We start from the raw sequence: 20286 nt of genomic DNA, 5'->3' as shown, positions 1-20286 counted from the left end.
TTTAATCCAAACTTCGGCGTATGCTACCTAATCTCAATAGCTTTGGACAATTGCTAAACTAATCACTCTTTGACGTTCATTTTTGCAATCTATTTGAATTTCTTTACTGCTACATCTAACCCTGCTACGCGTTGACATTATTATGGTGTGTTATATAAATTATTTTGTGTAACATTTGAATACATTATTAATTATTTAATAGTGTGTTTTTGACTTGGCGAACTCTCTGTTAGCAGTTCCTTTTCCTGATGACCTATGAATTTGAAGCAAATAACTATATAATCCTGTGGTTATATAGGAAGTGGATCCATAAAATTTCCCACCAATATCCATAGCCCTACAATACCCCGCCTGGTGTTTCAGCTTTAGGGTCACCGTCAAAACATATCGTCAAACAAGAACTTTCATGTGAATGATTTGTAAACATCTGTTCTAGTTCGCAATCTAGTCAATTTGAAAATTATTTCAGTCGAAACATTTAGTCCAGAAAACAGTGAGTTTTATTTATTGGATCTTTTTAGACTGATCCTTGTAGGGCTAAAACTTGACCCAACCACAGCATCCCCTCTGGCTTTACAGGTTCGTTTACTTTTCATTGATGTTCATTACACATGAGGTCCAAATACCAATCGAGATCATAGGATATATAAAATTATAGGTTTCATCAGGTTTGTATGGGTTTCATTGCTTTTCAAACAGTGAATGTGCAGCATCAATAATTCGTTCGTTAAAAACTAAAAAAGAAGACTTTTTTAATTAATCTTTCACTTTTTGGGAAGATTTGACAACGTCTTTGTAAGGAAAAAAAAGGAGAAGGGGTAAAAAAAAATTTATATAAAGTCGTCTGACCACCATATTAAAACATGTAGAATCTTGCCGGTATTGATTCGAAGTGGACAGAAGTGGAGTCTTGACTTCAAATGTCAGATTAAAAATTGTTTTTATGCTGGTTTGTTTTTCTAGTTAGAAATTATGTGATAGTATTTAAAACTGTTATTTATTATAGATGTACTGGAGTTCGCGATGGAACGTATCTGGACTTCAAGAGACAAGAGTGGTAAAGTAAACCTTGTATGCTTCAAACATGTGACTCGCATCTTAGTTTAGTTTTAATTTCAAGTGTAACTTGATTGTTTAAAGGCAAACCGTAGATTGTATTTCTCATTTTTTTTCATACTTGGTTAAGGTGTCTTGGTTTTGTTTGGCTGAATTTTTATTTTTTGGGTTGGTGAATGTTATGGGGTTGAATGCATAGGGTGCACTTTTTTCTGATTATTAAATTATTTGGATCACTCGGCCTTGGGGATTTTAAATGAAGTGAGGCATATCATTGTGAGATGCAATGTTGTATAGTACAATTCTTCCTCACATGTTTTCTCTGTCTGTGTTTGATGGTGGCTTCTTCCATGCAGTCTTTCTTTTAACTTATTGTATAGCATGTAGTGGGTTTTGGCTTTCAACCAGTTAACTGCCGATTTGTTATCCCTGGGATGGAGAGCCTTGGCCAGCAGTGGTGACCTTACATTTCAGTGTTCATTGTTGACTGTGAAGGGGTGTTTTCGTGTTTGTGTGCTTTTTGCCAGTCTCTGGCATACGCGACGGCTCTGCAGCACGACCATGGGATCCCTTGCACTCACTGTTGTTTCTATTTTATAACTCTAGGGTCCAGTTTTTTCGAGTTTTTATATTTCTACTTTTTTGGTAGGCCTTGCGCTACAAGATGCTGTTAACAGTTTACCAGCTTTCGACGTTGTGATTTGTTCTAGGATGCATCAGGTAATTTATGGTGCTGGAAGATTCTGGGCTGTGATGTTCACGTCACTTTGTCTTGTTATGAGGTGGATTCCGTACCTTAGGTAATATTCTTGTCTATGTCGTGCTGAACTGATCCAAATGATGTTTTCATCTTTCGGGTATGATATTATTATGATTCCCTTTGTTTCACTGATGGAACAGTTTGTCATTATTTCTATGTTCCTTTCTCGCTTTTAACGTTTTAAGATTGTGGGTAGGTGGTGAGTTGGTGGGTTTGCCGTTCGTCGTGTTGGAAATGTGGCATTCGAGTGGCGCTGTGCCGCTGTTCTAGCATTGGTAAGTTTTTTTTTTGTTGCCTATTTTACTTTTCGAATGATTATATCCAGTACCGCCCCAAACTGAAGGCCGGTGTTGATTGGTTAACCTTTATGATGTTGGTTGTCTTCGTATAATAATTGTTGGTTGTGTTTGCGAATTAATTCCACGTTTTGTCTATTCACGATCTGCTGTGGCGATTATCTGCAGACGTTTCCTTATGGGTCCGGTGTCACGTTCATCGTAGGCTCGCAACGGCGTGTTGTGGTCTTATCGAACTGTATGTTTCCAGGCTTCAGGTAGTATTCTTTTTTTTATCGTGCTGAATTGTTCCAGATGATGGTTCATCTTTCGGGTATGATATTATTATGATTCCCTTTATTTCACTGATGGAACAGTTGGCCACCTTTCTGCATTTTTCATTATGATTTCGTTTAATGTATTGTATTTTTCTACAGGTGTTTATCTGGTGGACGTGTTGATTCAGTTTTTCGGCATGTACGGGGTGCGGCAATTACTTCATACCGTGCAGTTTCCCTTGCTGTTGTCGTGTAATTCACTTTTCTCTTCGCATTTTGCTATTCGGATGATTAATTCTTATACCGCCCCAGACTGAAGGGTTGTGTTGAGTGGTAACCCGATGACCGTAGTTGCGTTCATACCGAATTTTTCCACTGTATCTCGAAATTAATGGTGGTGTTTAATTTTTCTTCAGGGTTTGCTGTGGCAAATTGCTGTCGGCATATCGTCATGGCGCCATTATGGGTAAGTCGGTTGTTGCTTGTCTATAAAGAACATTCATCCCGATCGCCACACGTCCATCCCATCAGTGGGATGAGTTGTGCCAAGATAACGAACGGGTATAAGAAATAGCTGCGTAGGAAGCAACCGAGATTGTATCATGTCTATGGGTTGTGCCGTTTACGTTGGCGACAGTTTGACATCGTTCATATTCCGATATTCTTCGTCTTCTAATGTTTATTTCTTGATAGGATCGAATCGGTTGCAGATCCAGCTATGGAGCCGTTGGTTTGCGTCCTAGATGGTTTTTCGATTCCCTTGGTTCTGTTTGACTAGTTGCTAACAACTAATCGTGTTACCGTTCCCTTCTAGTAAGCACTTTTGTTCTTTATTTTAAAACAATGATTTCTATGGTCACGCTAGTATAATCGGCAGGATTAGGTATCTTATTTGGCGGTTCTTGCTCTTTAAGCTGGGGTTATGATTTGTTCTTTACCGGAATGATGAATTGGTTATTGTTACGTGTTTATGATCAGATGATTGTATTATTTTTTTTTTTTTTTCGTTTTATTTTGTTTTGGGCTGTGGAGTTTCTAATTTGTTATTTTTAAATGGCAGGTCATTTGTTTCATCGCCGCAGATGCCGTGTTTTCTAGGTATGTATTTTTCCATCACGTTTCTGTCTTGTGTGTTAAGGATGAAAATCTAAACATCAGAGCATTGGGATATGAATCACAGTGATTATTGTTATTTCTGACATTGTACAGTAGGTAGTGTTTGTTCGTTTCTTGAAACAAATTGTAATTTTCGACTTTCTTTAGTATTGCGACGTGGGGACGTCGGTGGATATGTAATCGGGATTTCACTGATGCAGTTGCTGTGGAAATTGGTTACGTACAACATTCTTGATATGCTGCTTGGCGTGGGCGTTGTTCAATTCGGGAATTGTTTGGATTATTGCGGTCGAACTGATTTAAGATCAGCTTGAATTTTTGTTTTGCGACATTCAATTCTTTACCGTTTGCATCAATATGTTTTAATTATGTGTAAAATTTAAATACATATTTAGTAATTTGAGCGACTTTTGTTATTAGTCCTTTTTTTACGACGGTAGTTTGATGCGATCAAATATATGATCCTGCGTGGTTGTGTATAATCTGGGTCCATAATATTTTCCGCCTATAACATTGTTCTGCAATACTCTGCCACCTGGTGTTTCAGGTTTAGGGTCATCGTCAAAACGTCGACGAGATTCATGCGAATGACTTGTTCTGGCTTGCAATTTAGTCAATTTGAAATTAATATCAGCCGAAAGTTTAAGTCAGGGAAAGTTATTTATTTGAATAAATTGTTAAAGAAATCAGGATAGGGCTCAAATCTTGCTGAATCAACTACGGATTTCTTCTGGGGCAAGGCCATGTTGCTGAAATCCAGATCCGAAAGGTAAAATGTTTTGCATATGTTGGCTGTGCCAATTTGAATTATGGTTGTCTTTTATACCATTGATTCCCATTAGGCATTTTTCTTTTCTTTAAGACAGAAATCACAAGCTTCCCTAACAAACAGATTTACTTTACATGCATTTATTTAGGATTAAATGCTTTTATGAATGAAAGTTTGCAAAAGGCGCTGAGAGGTATTTTAAAATAAGATGTTGACTTGCAGACCAAGCACATTGCATATTCTTCAATCCAACTATAATGAACATGATAGCACAGATTGGCAAAATGGCATTCAAGTGCCTTCAAACAGTACTTACCGCTTGGAAGTGAAGAGCTGGAAACCTCAATGCTGATCTTATCTTATCAGAAAATACTCAAAGGCATTGTTTCTGATTACCAAAACCATCTTCAGGATACTGTAATCTTTTCACACATGGAACATGGAATCCAATTTTGCTATTCTGATATGTTATGGATACATCAATCATGGAAAATGTTTGATGTAATTAACTTCTCAAACTTTAAAGAGGAAATTACCAACTTACAGCTTGCAATAGAAAATGCTGTGGAAAATGAGAAGCCTTACTCTTCACTGACATTGAGCTAGGTCATCTTTCTACTGAAAGCTATGTCTAAGAGTGACTTTGTTTTACCTTGAGCAGCATTCGACGATCTACGAACCTCTGAACCTCTGAGAGAAGTTTTTTGCTGGCAAAAAGCACCGCCATTTCAAAGCACTGTGATAAATCAATCCTACGTTACGTTAGATGGTTGGCTTCAGGATTTGGAGAGAGCTTCTACAATGAAGATGGACTTGATTTTCTTGTTGACCAATTGCACGTATTTAGCTATGGTGTCAAGTTCCGCCCAGATCAACAAACACTGGAAGCTTGAAAGATTGGTCAGACGATTCTACAGGATCCATTCCACTTGAGATTGTACGATGTGAAAGGTATACCCGTTATCCAAGCAAAATCCGTAACTCCACTTCGTTAATGGGGTACGTCATCTCAAAACTTTCATTTTCAGCTAGCATGAGAGAAATCGAGTAGTTTCCATTTCGTCAATCATTTTTCAGCTTGAAGTGATGAACACAGGCCTTGGGTACCAGGAAACTTTCCTCTATTCTAACCTAGATTGCAACTCTACAAGCAACTCTATACTAACTCAACAAAACTAGGTATTCTAAATTAGAATAGCTCAAAACAAAACGTCAATTTGCTTTGACATTCTAATTTTAGTAATTGACCAAAAATTTCACCAAGCACAACAACTCCACCAATTTGGATTTTAAAATTTATTGGTGTCGAGCATTCGTTCGATAATAGTCGTGTACAAAAGAGAAATGGGCTTATTCACGTCACAACAATAAGTACTTAAAACTTTTTGTTATTTGCCAAGCAAACCCTGGGCTCACAAACGATAACGTACGGGTCGGTGCATGGGTAGTCGACCCACTGGTAACGGCCAAGTTCTGTCTGGTACTCAATGGCCAGGCACAAGTTGGTGGCCGAGTTGCTCGGAGCTCCTGCTTTGAATTCAACAGCTGCAAGATTCAATTCATAGCCAGTCGATCTAACAACCCAGAGACCAGGATGACCTTCGGCAGCCACTCCCGTCCAGTAGGTATCATAGTAACCTATTTTTTTTTTTAATTGAAGTTCCGAAATAAAATTCACGTAATAATTTAATTCAGTTTAGATCATACCAAGTCCAACGAGGAAGGTGTTAAGTTCTTCCCATTGGGTTAGGGTTTCGACGTGGAAAAGATTGCTTTTAGCGACGCTGCACAATTCGTTGGAACTCCAGAAGTCATATCGTTGAGGTAAGCCAGGTACCTATGGAATAAAGAACAAAATATTCAGTTGGCGCACACGTCTGATAGGATTTCAACTGATCTTACCGTGTAGCATTTATCTCCCACTTCAGAGAAGCCTGGAGCGCAAACAGCAAAAGTGCCGCTGATGAGAGCTGTTAATCAAACAGAAACCACAACGGATGTTTTAAAATTTTATCCAAGTTAAAAGGTTGGTAAAAATCTTTAAAAAAAACATACCAGAAAGAGCAATAATAATGCAGCTGGCCTTGTTCATTTTTGGTTTCAGTTAAGTCGTCGATCTGAAAACTGAATGGACAGCTTTTCTATAATGGTCGGTTTTATATCTTAACGTGCCACCTGCCGTAATATCTCAAGCTCATGGAAACAAATTGGACTTTGGTTATTGACACCTGCCTACGTGGCCCATGAACACTAGCCATGACAACCAATACGGGCAACGCACAGCAGCACGTGACGTACATTTTTCAATCATCCATACAGAAATCATTGGACGTTATGTAAAAAGTTGTTCACTTATTATCACTTTGCTCCTAGATGTTCGTTGCTGGGCGATGGCAATGTGCACGTACGACGGATCATTTTTTTATTATCGGTGGGCTTTATCAATCACATTTTACTGCACGTGAACCACATCGTCTTAAAATGTCAGAAGGCATGTCTTTTAAAGGCAACGTATTTATTTTTTGTATCAATACGGTTATGTATGCAAATACAATTATATTTATCAATTTCTGCCACGTGTCGGTCCGCGTGATTTTTGTTCGTTACACAGGAAACGGTTATAAATTATAATATATTAAACAAGTAAAAAACTAACAAAAATTTTTGCTCCAGGCGAGGCTCGAACTCGCGACCTCGGCATTTCTTATACGTTTCAACTTCTGCGATGTTTTGTGCAGCTTTTTTCTCCTATTAACATGAATACTGTCCTATAAGTACCATGCGCTAACCAACTGCGCCACTGGAGCTGGTGTTTTAACAGCAAAGCCATCGTAATTATGTTTTAATTCTTTTCTTTAAACTCATGAAACAATTCAAATCATCAAACAGGGCCACCGTCGGTGAGATATGGCAGCGAAGTCGTCGAGGGCGAAAAATTGCAGGTATAGCCGAGAAGGAACGGAAAAAACGAACAAGGAAATTGATGTGCGTAGGATTGAGCTCCAAAGGTGGCGGTACTGTCGTTTGCGGTAGGGGGAGTTCACTTATGGCCGCCTCCGCCAGCAGTGATTGATAATCGATTTGATTGAACAGATCGTTGGTGTCTCCAAGATGATTATCTGGAGTACTGATGTAAATCAGTACGGGATTATTCAGCGTACCGCGACTTGTCTTGTATCCACCGCTTTTATCCCAAATCCCGTTCACTGAAAATTCACGGGAAATTAAGAAAACGTAAGTCAATGAATTAGCACGTGTAAATGTACGTACCTGATGCTGCAGTCAGGAAGGGGCAAACGTAAACTATTAGGAAATAGAGGGATAAGCACGTCGTTGTTAACGTTGTGGCCATCTTGCTGGCTCAGTCATCACTGCTCTTCCGTACCCTGCAAACGCATAATTTTTTGTTTTCTTCATTCCCTTGCAGCCGACAAAATAATATGCATAGTATCCAGCATATTGGTTTTTTTGATTTCTTACGGCATCACCGTTATGTTTATGTGGTTTAATGACTGAGGATAGATACTAGCTGGCCGTATGTACAGGGCCCCCGTCCATCGTGATTATTATACCTGTAGCATACTTAAAATGTGCTATGTTTGCCCATTTCTGATTGTAGGTCAAAGTAACATACATGCATTTTGCAGTCTGTGTAACGGAGGCGTGAAACACTAGCCTAATGACCGCAATTTTTGATAGCGGTTCCATTTTAATTGCGTAAATTGTCAAGTTCAAAATTTCCTAGATGGCGCAGTGACAGGTGGGCATGACTCAAACAGAAATAAATTAATAAGACTCAACAAGGAAAGAAACAAAATAAACCTGTTTTGGCCGCCAAGAAGCAATTAACCGAGTTAATGAAAATAAAATGGCTTCGAGATAACAAGCAAGTTACGTGTCCCGGAAAGGGAGGTAAAACCTCCAAAAAAAGGGGGAACTTCCATCCACGTAGACTGGACGTCTTGTGCCATCAAACCAGACTCCTTTAACGAACACAAAAAGACTTAAAAAAACAAGTTTTTATCGCACCATACCTGTTCCGAAGGTCAAACATCCCAGAAGAGAAGAGCTCCCTCGAAATCTATGAAATTGAAGAAGTGGTGAAGAATTCGTCGACGACTGGAAAAGAATTCAAACCAAGTGAATCAGCGTGAGAAAAAACTGTTCAATCGGCCTTGAAAGAGTTGAGGTTTATAACATTCCTCAATCAGTCAACGAGCCGGAACATTTCGTCATTGAAAGATGAGTAATTATTCGGATGGCACGGATATGGGCGGGTAAACTTGTTCAACAAGACGATAAACAAACCACGTCAATTGGCATTGCAACGCCTCCGGGTAACACGTTGGCACAACACACATTTTGTGGCGCCAATAGTTGTGCCGTTAAGCATGGACTTCTTTGTGTCGTTCATCGCAACAGCATTGCATGTATCACCAAAGTCAAAGCGAAAATATTTACAAACAATGTCTTTTCCAAATTTGGTAATCCATTTATTTGATTTATTGTTTATGAAACAGCCGTGGATTACTGTAACGTCAAGATGTGTCCTATTTACACATGTTTGGCTTGATAAATCTTGGTTATCGGTGATTGAACTAATCTGACATCACTGTGTCATGCAGTCTACACGAAGCAGTGTTGCCACTTTGCAGGTTTTAACCTGTTCTGCAGGTTTTTGAGGGTCTGGACAAGTTTTCTTTTTTATCTTGCAGGTTTGCAAGTTTTTGTAGGTTTTTATCACTTTTGCAGGTTTTTCACAGTTTTTTTCAGTTATTTTGTGTCTTTTTTATACATTTTTTCAGTTTTTAAGAAAAAAGTGGCGTAAATTAGATGAGTTGACAACGCCACATATAAAAAATTGGAATTGGCCGCGTTTACGGCTTGTCGTTTTCGTCTAATCATCTGCTCTGCTGAACGAAAAAGGAAAAACCATGCTCAAAGCCTCAGATCCTTTATATTTATTTAAACCATTTCTTCGTTTTTGCTCAGAATTTTGGTGTTAAACAAAGTAGTTGGCCCCAATTCATGTCTTCTTCGTCCACATCAGATTTGAACTGACGAAAAAAAAATGACACACTCATGATTTTATTGCATATTAAAAAATGGTTTTAAATGAAGGAAAAAGCGCTCACAATCATATCTTTCCTGACGAACTACTCGAAGTAGTATCAAAAGTCAAATCTAATGCAGTTGTCGATCCTGGTGAAAGAGATGGAGTCAAATAGAAGTCCTTTCCTTCTATCAGAGAATTTCTCTGATAAATTTTCCAATGAAAATCGAAAGTTTTCGTGATGCACAATGTGATTCTCGTTCCATAATATTTAATCCAGTTAACGTTTTCTGTTTGTCTTATTCTTAATGATCTTCTATGTTCAACTGTTTCAAAAATTGAAATTGAAATACAGATAAAGATTTAAAAAGGTAATTTTCATGAAAATATAACAAATTTTCAGCAAGTTTTTTCAGGTTTTTCAAAAAAAAATTCAAGTTTTTAGCAGGGTTTTTAGAAAAATGTGCAAGTTTTCAGCAGGTTTACAGTGATCTGGCAATCAGGTTTTTCAGGTCTTTTGTAAAAAATTCCGAGTTTTCCCGATTTTCGAAGTGGCACCACTGACACGAAGCTACTGCCTTTGTCGAGACAATTTGAAACGTGAACTGTTGTGCAATGTTCGTGCTGATACAGAGCATAAAGTGTACGTATACGCCCCTGGACCTAAAACTGTGAAAGTGTAACGTCAAAAGGTTTCCACATCGCCTGCCCGTGCGTGGGTAAGCTTATTTTTTATCGGTTAACATGTAACCAAGTGTTTTTGTGAAGTGAAACTGTAAGTGTAATTTGTTGCCACGTACCGAGAGGGCACTGACTGCCTGACTAGCGTTTCTGGTCGTGAATTTATATTTGTACTCTAATTAATCTCGATCAAATTTGCTACGCGTAATATAGAATTAATGTACAAGAGGTTTTGAAAACTGCAATTTATTTCGTGTCAGTGCAAATCTGTAGGGAAAATGTATTATTTTAATTTTAAGGGATTCATAGGTTGCAATTATATTCTTTAATTAAAAAAAAAAGGTAATACGATAATGCTTGGTCGATTGGACAAGAAAGTTACGTCATGAGATAATTATCTCGATCGCAATCGTGCACGAAGAATAGTTTTTGAAATCGGTGTTTAACGGTTCTCAAACTTGAAACCGTCGTCTTGACCTACATCGCCATAAGTCCCATCGTCAATAGCAGTTTGGTTGCCGGAACCGTCACGGAAATTGAATACGTAATAATTCCCATAAGGTGGTCTCGTCGTCGTAGTGGTCGATGTCGAAGTAGATGTCGAAGTAGATGTCGAAGTAGATGTCGAAGTAGATGTCGTCGTCGAAGTAGATGTCGTATTCATTGGGTAATAATATCCGTGGCCATTGTTGTAATTATAATTGTAAAATGGATTCATCGTCGTGTTGCTACTGCCCGGGTAATTATTGTAGTTGTAAGGGCCATAAGGATATGCAGGATAACCCCCTGGGAAGTTGTTGTTGTTGTTGGGATATTGTTGCCCAGCGCCACCGTAAGCATTCCATCCTACCGCAAAACATTTGAAATCAACTAGACGTTTTTTTGCTTTCGATTTCCTGAATGTCAGGAATGCAAATGTTTTATGGCATGAAAAAAGAACGAGCAATACCGCCATATTGGAACGGATTGTATTGTTGATGATATCCGGAGCCGAACCGTAAAGTTAAATTGCCATCAGCTGACGAGTCATCCGTAAGGGCGTAGGCGTCGTCGTAGATTTCGGGAGCGTCAACTACGATCGTTTCGTCTTGCGAGTAATCCGTTTGACGTCTTAATCGATCGCCAGTCTCCACGGCAGATCGATCTCTGTTATTGAGGCTACCGGTCAATGTCGGCATTCCTATTTTTTTATCCATTTTTTTTTTACCAAACGAAAAAAATAAAGGAATACAATCATAGTGATGATGATGGAATACCAGAAATCGGGGGGAAAAAACGGGATCTTGTACATAAAAAGGCCTGAAGCAAATAAAAAGCCATAAGTTCTGGCCGAGAGGCTATTATTGTGTAATAACAGTAATGAAAACTAATGATGCTTACCGTTGGCCAAAGAAAGCCAGCAGATGGCGATCAATACCATTAAAGCGATGGGCTTCTGGCACATGATGGTTTTAAAAAAATAATGCGGGCAAAAGAAATCGAGCAATAGTTCAACTGCTCAGTTCGGGGACAACGTATTCGTTTGGACAGCAGACTCTCCATTTTCGAGTCACTTTTATATCCATCCATCACAAAAGGTCTGGCACAGACAGGTCGATTTTCTTTATTGATCGGAAACAGTTGAATAGTTTGGCGATTATTAGACTTTCTTTGTGTGCTGGATCATTTTGGCCGTCATCGTGTGGAAAATCCCCAACTAAACTGGACTCGGTTTTACCCTTGAGTTTTATATGCAATCATTTCCCGTCTATATGCGATTTCTCTCGTTCTTCCTCCATCATCCTCGGTCATTTGCATACTCGACAATACATATATTTTTTTTAAACGTACTAATAATATTTTGACCCACATTTCAAATTTGTTTTCGAAAGTAGGAAATGATGCGTCGGATTTATCTTTGAAAACATTTTTTAAATATTGAAAAGCTGTGTGCTAAGGCAAGATAAAGAGTTCACTTGCCAGAATGTAAGCTTTATAATCCCTGTTTAATTCATCAGAAAGAAAGTGTCACGTTAAGCTATCTTTAATGACGAAATATGAATACGGTGTCTATAGCGCCGCTGTTATTTAAAAAAATAAAAATAAAAATAAGAAAGGGAGGGATTATTTATGCATTTTTCAGGTCTTTTGTCTGCATCAGAAAAAGGAAAAGAAAAGAAAAAATAAAAGTTTGGGGCTAAAAGCACGGACTCCACCCAAGCCGTATCAGTCGACATCGAGCCTCATGTAAATAAAGTTTGATTTATTTATTCCGTACTAGTTACGGATCATCAAGGTTTGCTACATATATGAGGGGAAGGGGGTTGTCGTGTGGCATAGAGAGAAAATGAAAGAGGGGTGGGGGACGAATATCATTCATTCACGCTGACACGGATTCAGCTACAGCCACGCCCTTGAGTGATGGTTGTGTGTACAAGGTGTGTGTGTATAGAGTCCATCACAAAGGAAAGGGAAGTTGGTGGGTGTAATATTGTGATGGAAAAAGGAAAAATAAAAAGTTAATGAGTCCCCATATAGAGACATTGATTCTATCCATATTTTATAACCTTTTCCAGATTGTTCAAGCGGCTATTGTTGTGAACGCGTTCCTCTTGTACGCACGCACAATTGACGAATAATAAGGCACGACCGAGTCCGCCCCATTCAAGTTCTTATTTTGTTCTTTTTGTCTTCGCTGTATCGTTTGTTTTTTTCAAGGTGAACCGACCAACGACTTGGTCTTTGCGTGTGACTCAGTTTCTTGTTGGGAAAGGGCATTGCATAGTTTGCGTGTCCCGACCGTGGAAACGATTTAATTGGCCTATCTATTCACGCTATCGCCTCGGGGGGAATAACTTGTAGGACTGCTACTTTTTTTTTTATCAAGACGTTATTGGTCCATTCGACAATTTCAATGACCCACCAAACAAAATGTACATAAAATTGGTTATCTCTAGAACTGTCCTGTAAAAACAAAAAAGCCAGTTTGTTAACGGATCGATTGACAGATCATCATTTGCTAAATTTGACAACGCTGTTTCTAAATAGAAATAGAAGACAGCCTTCCCTCCCTTTTTTTTTCTTTTGCTTTCTGCTGTGTACACACACCTCGGCTAGCCATGGCATTGTAGCACGCACACACACACACACACACACACAAATGGCTGCTTACACTGTCAGTCGGTTTTGACAGCTAGACTCGTTCAACTTGTAACGAGTCTGCGTGAGAAATTGGGCAGAAAGTGAGCTGAATAACAAGAAATCTCTAATAGACGAGAAACGTATGCGCGTACATGGATCCGTACTGTTTTTGTGTTATCTTATCGAGCCTTGATTTTTCAAGCTAGATTCGATCGGTCTCCCCTCCCACATTCTCTACCCACTCGATCACGGCTCAAACCGCCCAAATTTAGGTTGGACCTCGACTGCTCTACCGTGCGTGTGTGTGGGATTCGCGACGAGAAGATATTGCAGCCTTTCAGCAATGACCACCCTATCTCTAGTGTTTCCCTATCTCATCGTCCTCATCAGTTGCTCATAGAAAAAAATGCAGGTGCTTGTTCAGTATTAGTGCTGTTGCTACTTTATTGGAAAACCCAGAGTTTCCTCGTTCCAGCTACGTCATGTCGGAAACCAAGAACAAACTCAGCAAGGTGGCGAGGCTGAGGAAACGGCTCAGCGACAGCTTGGGCAGGCTGGCCTGTAAGTGTTGGCATTCCTCTGCCATTATTTTTGTGCTTGCTGTGACATACATTCATGTTGAGCTTATTTTCTTTTTAAAAACAGCTCTAGCTAAAGAAGACTGGTCCATCAGCCGAACTAGATCTCAGACCAGACTCTCTCACATGGGATATCGCAAGGACCACAATGGGCTGAGCATGAGAGGCAAAGCAGGTTTCTCTGACGAATACCTGGATAAATTGGACAGTGAAAATAGAGACTCTCTACAAGAGAATGGTGATGCAGCTGGTGGTGGGGTCGAGCCAGATTTGCGATGGGAGAGGCTCAGGTTAAGTGACGGAGATTTGCTCACTGCTAGCCGGGACCCTGAATTTGAAAAATTAAAGGTATTTTCCAAATCGTTAATCTTTATTTCAGTTTTAATTATGGATTATTAAAAAAAAATTGTTGTTCAAGGGTTCTGGTGGTGCTGATTCCGGTTTGGGTAGTGACGACGCCTGTGCTCAAGACATTAGCAGCCGAATTGCAACGGTTGAAGGTGAACAAGTGGTGCTGAGACGTAGCAAAAAATCGTCTTCATCGCATCTCAAACAGCGACCCAAATCGGAAGTTTATAGACACCAGCACATCGATCCGCACCTGCCTGGAGCCAATGTCGTCCTACCCAGCGCATCCGCCATCAATTTAAAGCCATCCGAGTCGATACGTCGCTCGAAAAGATACTCAGCCTTCGGGGTAAATGCCATTTTATTTTAAACGAAAACTCTTTTTTTAAATCAAAATTTCTTGCTTCAATAGGGAACCAGTCCGTTTGGCAAAATTGAGAATTATCTACGACTAGAGCAGCTAGGAGAAGGGTCTTATGCGACCGTTTACCGAGGGTTCAGCAAGTAAATGAAAGAAAATCCGTGCCATTAAAAACAAAAAAGTATCGCGTTGCTGACTTGCAGTTTTCTGGCATTCTAGTTTGACCCAGCAAGTGGTTGCATTGAAAGAAATTCGGTTGCAGGAAGAGGAAGGTGCTCCATTCACGGCTATCCGTGAAGCTTCTCTATTACGCGATCTTCGTCACGCCAACGTCGTCACATTGCACGACATCGTCCATACGAAAACGTCGCTCACCTTCGTCTTTGAATACGTCGTAAGTCTGTCGAACTGTTGAAACATCGGGTTATTTTTTTAATGGACTCATTTCTTTTACGAAAAACAAAAACAAAACAGCATTCCGATTTGGCTCAGTATTTGGAGAGGCATCCGGGCGGATTGCAGGCTCACAATGTCCGTCTATTCCTGTTTCAGCTGCTGCGTGGCCTCACGTACGTCCATCGGCGCAAGATCCTGCATCGGGATCTGAAGCCGCAGAATTTGCTCATCAGCGAAGTCGGCGAACTCAAATTGGCTGATTTCGGGCTGGCCCGCGCCCAGTCGGTGCCGTCGCACACGTTTTCCAGCGAAGTCGTCACCCTGTGGTACCGGCCGCCCGAAGTCCTACTCGGCTCAACGCAATACTCTTCGCCTTTGGATCTGTGGGGCGTCGGCTGCATCTTCGTCGAGCTTTTGACGGGCAGTCCAGCCTTCCCCGGCGTCAAAGACGCTGCCGATCAATTGGAACGAATCTTCAAGGTATTTTTCTTCATACAACTGTGGAAAATGGTGTGTCTAATGCGAATTGGAAATGGGGCAGATTTTGGGGACGCCAACGGAAGCGACGTGGCCCGGAGTGTCACGTCTGCCGCTGTACAAGCCGCAACGTTTGAATTTTTACCGCACTCAGAGGCTAGGACACGCTTTCCCGCGCCTCTACGACATTAGCCAGGCCGAGAATTTGGCCTCGAAACTGCTACAATTGCAGCCCAGTATCCGACTGACGGGCGAAACTGCCGTCCGGCACAAATTCTTCCAGGAACTACCCTCCCAATTGTATAACTTATCTGACGGTAAATCTATATTCGATTGTTTTTTTTAATGTGATAATAACTAAACAATTTGTGTTGTGTTTTAGACGTGTCGATTTTCACTGTGCCGGGCGTCGGTCTCTACCCGGAAGAGAGAAAATTCCCTCCCGTCGTTTTGAGAGCTGCCCAGGAGCTCAAAAATAAGGCCAAATTTTGATTTTTATATATATTTTCTTTTCTTTTTTTTTTTTACTAATTGATAGTTTTCGTCCTTTTATTATAAAAAAAAACTATTTCCCCTCCACTCTCGAAATCCGTTCCATAATACTTCATGATGCAGCCATATAAGCCGATCCCAACAACAAAGTCCTTCCTTTTTTTTTTTCATTTTAAATTAACGCACTCGGTAAAAAAAAAAGGAAAACCAACGGTATTATTTACTTTAAAAAAATCATTCATTTTAGCTTCTGTGAAACAACTCCGGGAAAAGAAATATTTTAGAAAATATGAATAATCATTTGCTCGTATCCCATTTTATATAGAGCCAATCGGCAACAAGCATGTCCATCTTTTTGTTGGGTTTTTTAAACATTTTTTTTTTTTTTTTTCTCATTAAGTTTTGACGTTGTCCCTCTTTATTTTATCTTTTTTCCGAGGGTGGCCAGTTGTTTCCTAGTAACCCATTTTTTTCTTTTGGTTTTAATTGTAATCATTTATAGTTGTCGTGCAACATTAATGAAGGCAGCAATACTATTCCTGTTTGATAGAATAACAAATGAGCTCAGATGTTTTTCCATAGCCGGAAACCACGCCCACCAATTTTAAATTGGCCCTTTATTATTTGAACCGAACTTGTATTGACACTCTGCTCTACATGGGCATGATTCACAATTTCTTTTCCCGCAGTACCTCCCCCTCAACCCCAATTTCTGATGCCAAAATTTCCCCTTTTTTTTTCTCTTTTAATTTCGTGTCATCGTTGCCATTTGTTTTGTTTGTTCCCTCACCTTGTCGAATGGTCTACTCGTCCATCAATACTACTCCTACTACTACCCGTTGTAACCGTCCTATTAAAGAAAAAGGTGGGGAGAGAAAAAACCAAACATTTAGTGCATCTGCTGTCGTCATCTTTCTTTGTCATGTCCGTTCAAAATAAACCCACGCATTTGTTCTTTTCATCCGGAAATACCCCCCCCACTGAAGAAAATGGTCGATTCTTCGGGGGTTTTTTTTTTAATTTTTCCTCACGATAGTTGTTTCCAGTAACCTCCCCCGCGTTCCACCATGTTTTTATTTTATTTTATTTTTTGAATCGAGAAACACAAATGTAAATCTATTTAGGACTTTTCGTCATTCATTTTTTTCCCCCCCTCAAGATTCTTGTTGGTTCCTCAATGCTGTTATATTGTTGAACGATGACTATCGAAAAAGAAAAAAGAGTATTAACTGTGACGTCCCAGGGAAAGAACAAACAAACAAAGTGAACCATGTAGAGACACGTTTTCGTCCGTCAAAACAAGAGAATTTAAAAAGAAAAGAAAGAAATCTAACCGTTTGCCATCCTCGTCGTTGTCCTCGTATGTCATGTGTCGTTGCTGTCTCTTCTTATCAAACAATCATCCTTGTATCAACCCCCAGAAAGAAAGAAAAACATTGGATTTCCACCGAAAATAAAAGCAGTTCCGCGCCCCCCACACACCACTCGCTCTAATCAATGTTCAAATTTTCACCCCAGTTGTTGCTGCCGTTGGATGCCTTCGCTTACCTGTGATGGACGATCGAGTTGTCAGGTCTTACTCACTAGGACTAGGCTTACCTGTCATTTCTCCAACAAGTGGATTGTCTTGAGATCCTGGACAACGAAGAATCATCCCGGAGCTTCCACTTTGTGTAACGAGCAGTAAAAAGTTGGATCATCAATCACGTTTTTTTTTTTTATCTTTTATTTTCCTGATCCAACGCTCTATCTTTATCTGAAAAGCCGAATTATTCATTTCCACTTTAAGGGGAAGGGGTGTATAACAGGTGAGCCCCACAATGCTGATAGCCATTGTTACACGTACTTCAATAGCATTTTCAGAGATCCGCCTCAGTCAGAAAGGTATGCATTTCACAGTTCAGAAAGCTGACGGGCTCGGGGACGCAATATCCGATACACGCAGTTAGGGAATGCATCAAAATCAAGGAAATATAAAATGCTGTAACGTTAGATACGTGGGTTCGGGGTCATCGCTCGATGCTTCACGATGCCCTCCAGGCCGTTTCTCCAGTTTTCCCATTTTTAACCATTTCATTTCCCCCTTTTTCTTTAAACTTTGGTTGAAAAAAAAAAAGGAAACAAAGAGGAAGAAAGAAAAAAAAAATTTTCTTTTAGTTGTTTTTTGTTGGGGAGATCAGGAACGGGTTACGCCATTTCACTAGTGTTTTTATTTCAATTTGTCTTTCCCTCCAGCAGAAGGCAGGCCGGGGCATATAATGAACTGTGAAACATTCGCCGCAGCTCATTTCCAACTCCGTACCAAGCACCAAACAACCGATTTTTTTCCCCCCGTCCAAACCCCCCCTTCACACAAAAAAAGAATAGCCGCCATGTTGTTCCATGGATATTGCTACTAACCGAAATCAGAGTTTGATATTTTCTTTCCCACACTCGCGTCAAAGAGTCAGTCTGTCAAAATGCTTGTGCGGGTAATGACTTTCTTTGTGGTGATTTGTTTCGCCTGGCAAGTCAATGGACTGCCGTTCATCAGCAGCAGCTCCAAAGAAACAGGTAAGTCAATAGCAATTAGAAACAGTGACAGATGCTTCATTTTCTAATCAAATATAGAAAATGACCATGAATTTCTACAGAGTTCATTTTGTGCCGGTAGTGTCAACTAAAGTCTAATCATTTTTCCACAACTATGAAAAACAGGAACTGAAAACAAAAATAAAAATGTTCTGGATAGTGTGAAAAGTTACCACATTTTCCCCCACTGGGTTACTGAAATTGGTGAAATCTGTCTGTTTGCCATCCATTACGCTTGGCATCACGAACTGAGTGAACACATCCAAGAAGTTGGCTCCGAAGTCAGCGAAATCAATTCCAAACTAGACGCCATCTTAGCCACCTCGCCGGCAGCATCTCAATTGTTTTCCCAGTTGAAAAAATCATCTCATCACGCATCACCCGACGACAATCGACATCTCGTTTGGGATCTTCAGCCATCAACTGCACCTCCCAGCATCCAAGAGGAAATCGTCCGATGGAAGAAAATAATAGCAGACGACAATCGAATATGATGGCATGTCTACTAACGATCTGTGTCTCCCTATCCGCTTTCAATAATAATCTAATAAGAAACCAGTCAACCAAACAACTAAAATAAAAAAAAAAAAAAAAAGAGGTAGGATTTGAACGTAGAACAATAGTTGACTGGTTACAAGTTGACGAGTTAGATGGCAAAACAAGTCTTGAGTGAAACCCATGTCAGAGACATATAATGTCATAAGATATCATTGTCGGTTATTGCCCTTTTCTACTTTTCCTGTACAGAGAACAGAACCTTTGGGCTTGTCTTTCTTTTATTTGCCGGGTATCGTTTTTTTTTTTTAAAGATGGATTTTGAGCTTTTTGCTTGTAAAAAAAAAGAATCTGTGCATTCCTGCGAGTACTAATGTAAACTTGAAATTTGTGTGTTGTACGATGACACGTTTACGTCTCCAAGACATGCATTTTCGTTTTTTGCTTATGTTGCTCGCTAACTTGGCGTGTTTCCGACAGGAAATGCCACATGGGCGGTCTCTTCCTGTTGTCGTTGGCAATTTTTCTATGAAAAAACATTAAGGTGACATTATTCTTATTTGTCGGCCAATGGGGACATATTTTCTGTGCGTTTCGCTATCGCTTCGATGACTGCACCGAAACGAAGTTGCGGCTTTTTATATTTTCAGCCAAGTGGACATTTCAAGGTTATTATGTTCTATATTATTTTCTTTAGTTCTGTAAAAATTAAATAAACACAAAAAACGGAAAGTGGTAGTCGAACAGCAGTGGTCGAACCCCGTGTGAAGGCGATGCCCACATGGACGAGACACACAGCAGTGGAAAGCAAAGCATTGTTTGTTAACCGTGATGTTATAGTACGTAGTACACTTGCAGAAATACAAAAATGGGACACAAATGCAATTTCGGCGTTTCAAATAGCTAAATTTACGGCAATCATTCATAGTAAATCCATATTATTACTGGTTTCACTCGCTCTCTTATTAGTTGTGCTCGGTCTAGCAGAACGAATAGCCCATTGTGTGTGGCCACAGTTTAGTAAGTGAATGGCGAAAAGTCGTGGCATTTCAATTTACCCAATAAGTAAGACTACAATTCGTTGTTTTATTTCTTTTATGATTCCTGATCATTGATTTTGCCATGTATTCAGGAGGAACGAATGAACCCAAAGCGTTTAAACTGCGAAACGAGAAACTCTGTTCCGCACCGAGTTAAGCTTTTTAGTCGAAAATGGTTTCGCGTGTCGCATTTGCATTTTAGGCCATTCTCGAAACTAGTGCCACCGCATTTTGTCGTGTCTGCCATGCCGGTGTCATCATTTTTGCATAGCTGTTATTACCTCACCACTTCCAACTATAACGGGTAAGTTGCAAAAGGAAGAGGAAAACTAGCGTTATACTGACACTATTTTTAGCTTTACAAGTAGAACTAGGAACAGGCAAGCATTTTGTAGTAGCCATGGCTACGTTTGATTTGGA

The 20286-nt window shown here is 39.9% G+C and overlaps 4 protein-coding genes, 4 long non-coding RNA genes and 1 other non-coding gene across 21 annotated transcripts; 5 read left to right on the top strand and 4 right to left on the bottom strand.

Annotated features, from left to right (window-relative positions):
* Nucleotides 1–831: 831 nt before the first annotated feature.
* On the top strand, nucleotides 832–3888 carry LOC116920352. Its single transcript, XR_006645942.1, has 10 exons — nucleotides 832–949; nucleotides 1007–1057; nucleotides 1706–1856; nucleotides 2013–2091; nucleotides 2281–2369; nucleotides 2529–2621; nucleotides 2786–2835; nucleotides 3063–3182; nucleotides 3430–3467; nucleotides 3633–3888. It is a non-coding gene; the product is annotated as an uncharacterized LOC116920352 (long non-coding RNA).
* Nucleotides 3889–3995: 107 nt separating this feature from the next.
* LOC116920435 lies at nucleotides 3996–5647 on the top strand. Of its 10 annotated transcripts, none has more exons than XR_004392623.2 (5): nucleotides 3998–4254; nucleotides 4352–4447; nucleotides 4530–5205; nucleotides 5283–5433; nucleotides 5495–5647. It is a non-coding gene; the product is annotated as an uncharacterized LOC116920435 (long non-coding RNA). The 10 variants fall into 10 exon arrangements; XR_004392625.2 differs by having other exon boundaries at nucleotides 4525–5205; XR_006645948.1 differs by having other exon boundaries at nucleotides 4328–4447.
* Nucleotides 5536–6456, bottom strand: LOC123471461 (perlucin-like). Its single transcript, XM_045172805.1, has 4 exons — nucleotides 6310–6456; nucleotides 6157–6224; nucleotides 5962–6091; nucleotides 5536–5892 (listed from the first exon to the last, which is right to left on the bottom strand). Exons 1-4 carry the CDS (start codon nucleotides 6344–6346, stop codon nucleotides 5630–5632), a joined length of 498 nt encoding a protein of 165 aa, XP_045028740.1. The 5' UTR covers nucleotides 6347–6456; the 3' UTR covers nucleotides 5536–5629.
* Nucleotides 6415–6826, top strand: LOC123471470. Its single transcript, XR_006645952.1, has 2 exons — nucleotides 6415–6548; nucleotides 6628–6826. It is a non-coding gene; the product is annotated as an uncharacterized LOC123471470 (long non-coding RNA).
* Nucleotides 6827–6915: 89 nt separating this feature from the next.
* LOC123471462 lies at nucleotides 6916–9522 on the bottom strand. Of its 3 annotated transcripts, XR_006645910.1 has the most exons (5): nucleotides 9390–9522; nucleotides 8077–9311; nucleotides 7889–7995; nucleotides 7525–7826; nucleotides 6916–7460 (listed from the first exon to the last, which is right to left on the bottom strand). XR_006645910.1 is itself a non-coding variant. In XM_045172806.1 (2 exons), the coding sequence occupies exons 1-2, from the start codon at nucleotides 7604–7606 to the stop codon at nucleotides 7090–7092; spliced, it is 453 nt and encodes a 150-aa protein (XP_045028741.1). In that variant the 5' UTR covers nucleotides 7607–8002; the 3' UTR covers nucleotides 6916–7089. The 3 variants fall into 3 exon arrangements, 1 of the variants encoding a protein (XP_045028741.1); XR_006645909.1 differs by having other exon boundaries at nucleotides 7889–9311; XM_045172806.1 differs by lacking the exons at nucleotides 8077–9311; nucleotides 9390–9522 and having other exon boundaries at nucleotides 7525–8002.
* Trnai-uau lies at nucleotides 6920–7061 on the bottom strand. Its single transcript has 2 exons — nucleotides 7024–7061; nucleotides 6920–6955 (listed from the first exon to the last, which is right to left on the bottom strand). It is a non-coding gene; the product is annotated as a tRNA-Ile (tRNA).
* LOC123471471 lies at nucleotides 7363–9870 on the top strand. Its single transcript, XR_006645953.1, has 2 exons — nucleotides 7363–7488; nucleotides 8000–9870. It is a non-coding gene; the product is annotated as an uncharacterized LOC123471471 (long non-coding RNA).
* A 348-nt stretch (nucleotides 9871–10218) lies between these two features.
* LOC116920340 (probable ATP-dependent RNA helicase ddx17) lies at nucleotides 10219–12207 on the bottom strand. The gene is made up of 3 exons (XM_032926554.2): nucleotides 11369–12207; nucleotides 10938–11168; nucleotides 10219–10834 (listed from the first exon to the last, which is right to left on the bottom strand). Exons 1-3 carry the CDS (start codon nucleotides 11430–11432, stop codon nucleotides 10431–10433), a joined length of 699 nt encoding a protein of 232 aa, XP_032782445.2. The 5' UTR covers nucleotides 11433–12207; the 3' UTR covers nucleotides 10219–10430.
* A 773-nt stretch (nucleotides 12208–12980) lies between these two features.
* LOC116920241 (cyclin-dependent kinase 14) lies at nucleotides 12981–19711 on the top strand. Of its 2 annotated transcripts, XM_045172780.1 has the most exons (10): nucleotides 12981–13248; nucleotides 13315–13669; nucleotides 13754–14034; nucleotides 14105–14383; nucleotides 14447–14538; nucleotides 14615–14789; nucleotides 14870–15271; nucleotides 15333–15585; nucleotides 15651–18313; nucleotides 18458–19711. In XM_045172780.1, exons 2-9 carry the CDS (start codon nucleotides 13591–13593, stop codon nucleotides 15758–15760), a joined length of 1671 nt encoding a protein of 556 aa, XP_045028715.1. In that variant the 5' UTR covers nucleotides 12981–13248; nucleotides 13315–13590; the 3' UTR covers nucleotides 15761–18313; nucleotides 18458–19711. The 2 variants fall into 2 exon arrangements, with proteins under 2 accessions (XP_045028715.1, XP_045028714.1); XM_045172779.1 differs by having other exon boundaries at nucleotides 12981–13669.
* The last annotated feature ends 575 nt before the right edge of the window (nucleotides 19712–20286 follow it).

This window comes from Daphnia magna, linkage group LG4 (assembly GCF_020631705.1).
Source record: "Daphnia magna isolate NIES linkage group LG4, ASM2063170v1.1, whole genome shotgun sequence".
Lineage (NCBI taxonomy): Eukaryota > Metazoa > Arthropoda > Branchiopoda > Diplostraca > Daphniidae > Daphnia > Daphnia magna.
Note: the sequence above shows the minus strand (reverse complement) of the source record. Positions and strands in the feature narration are given on the sequence as shown.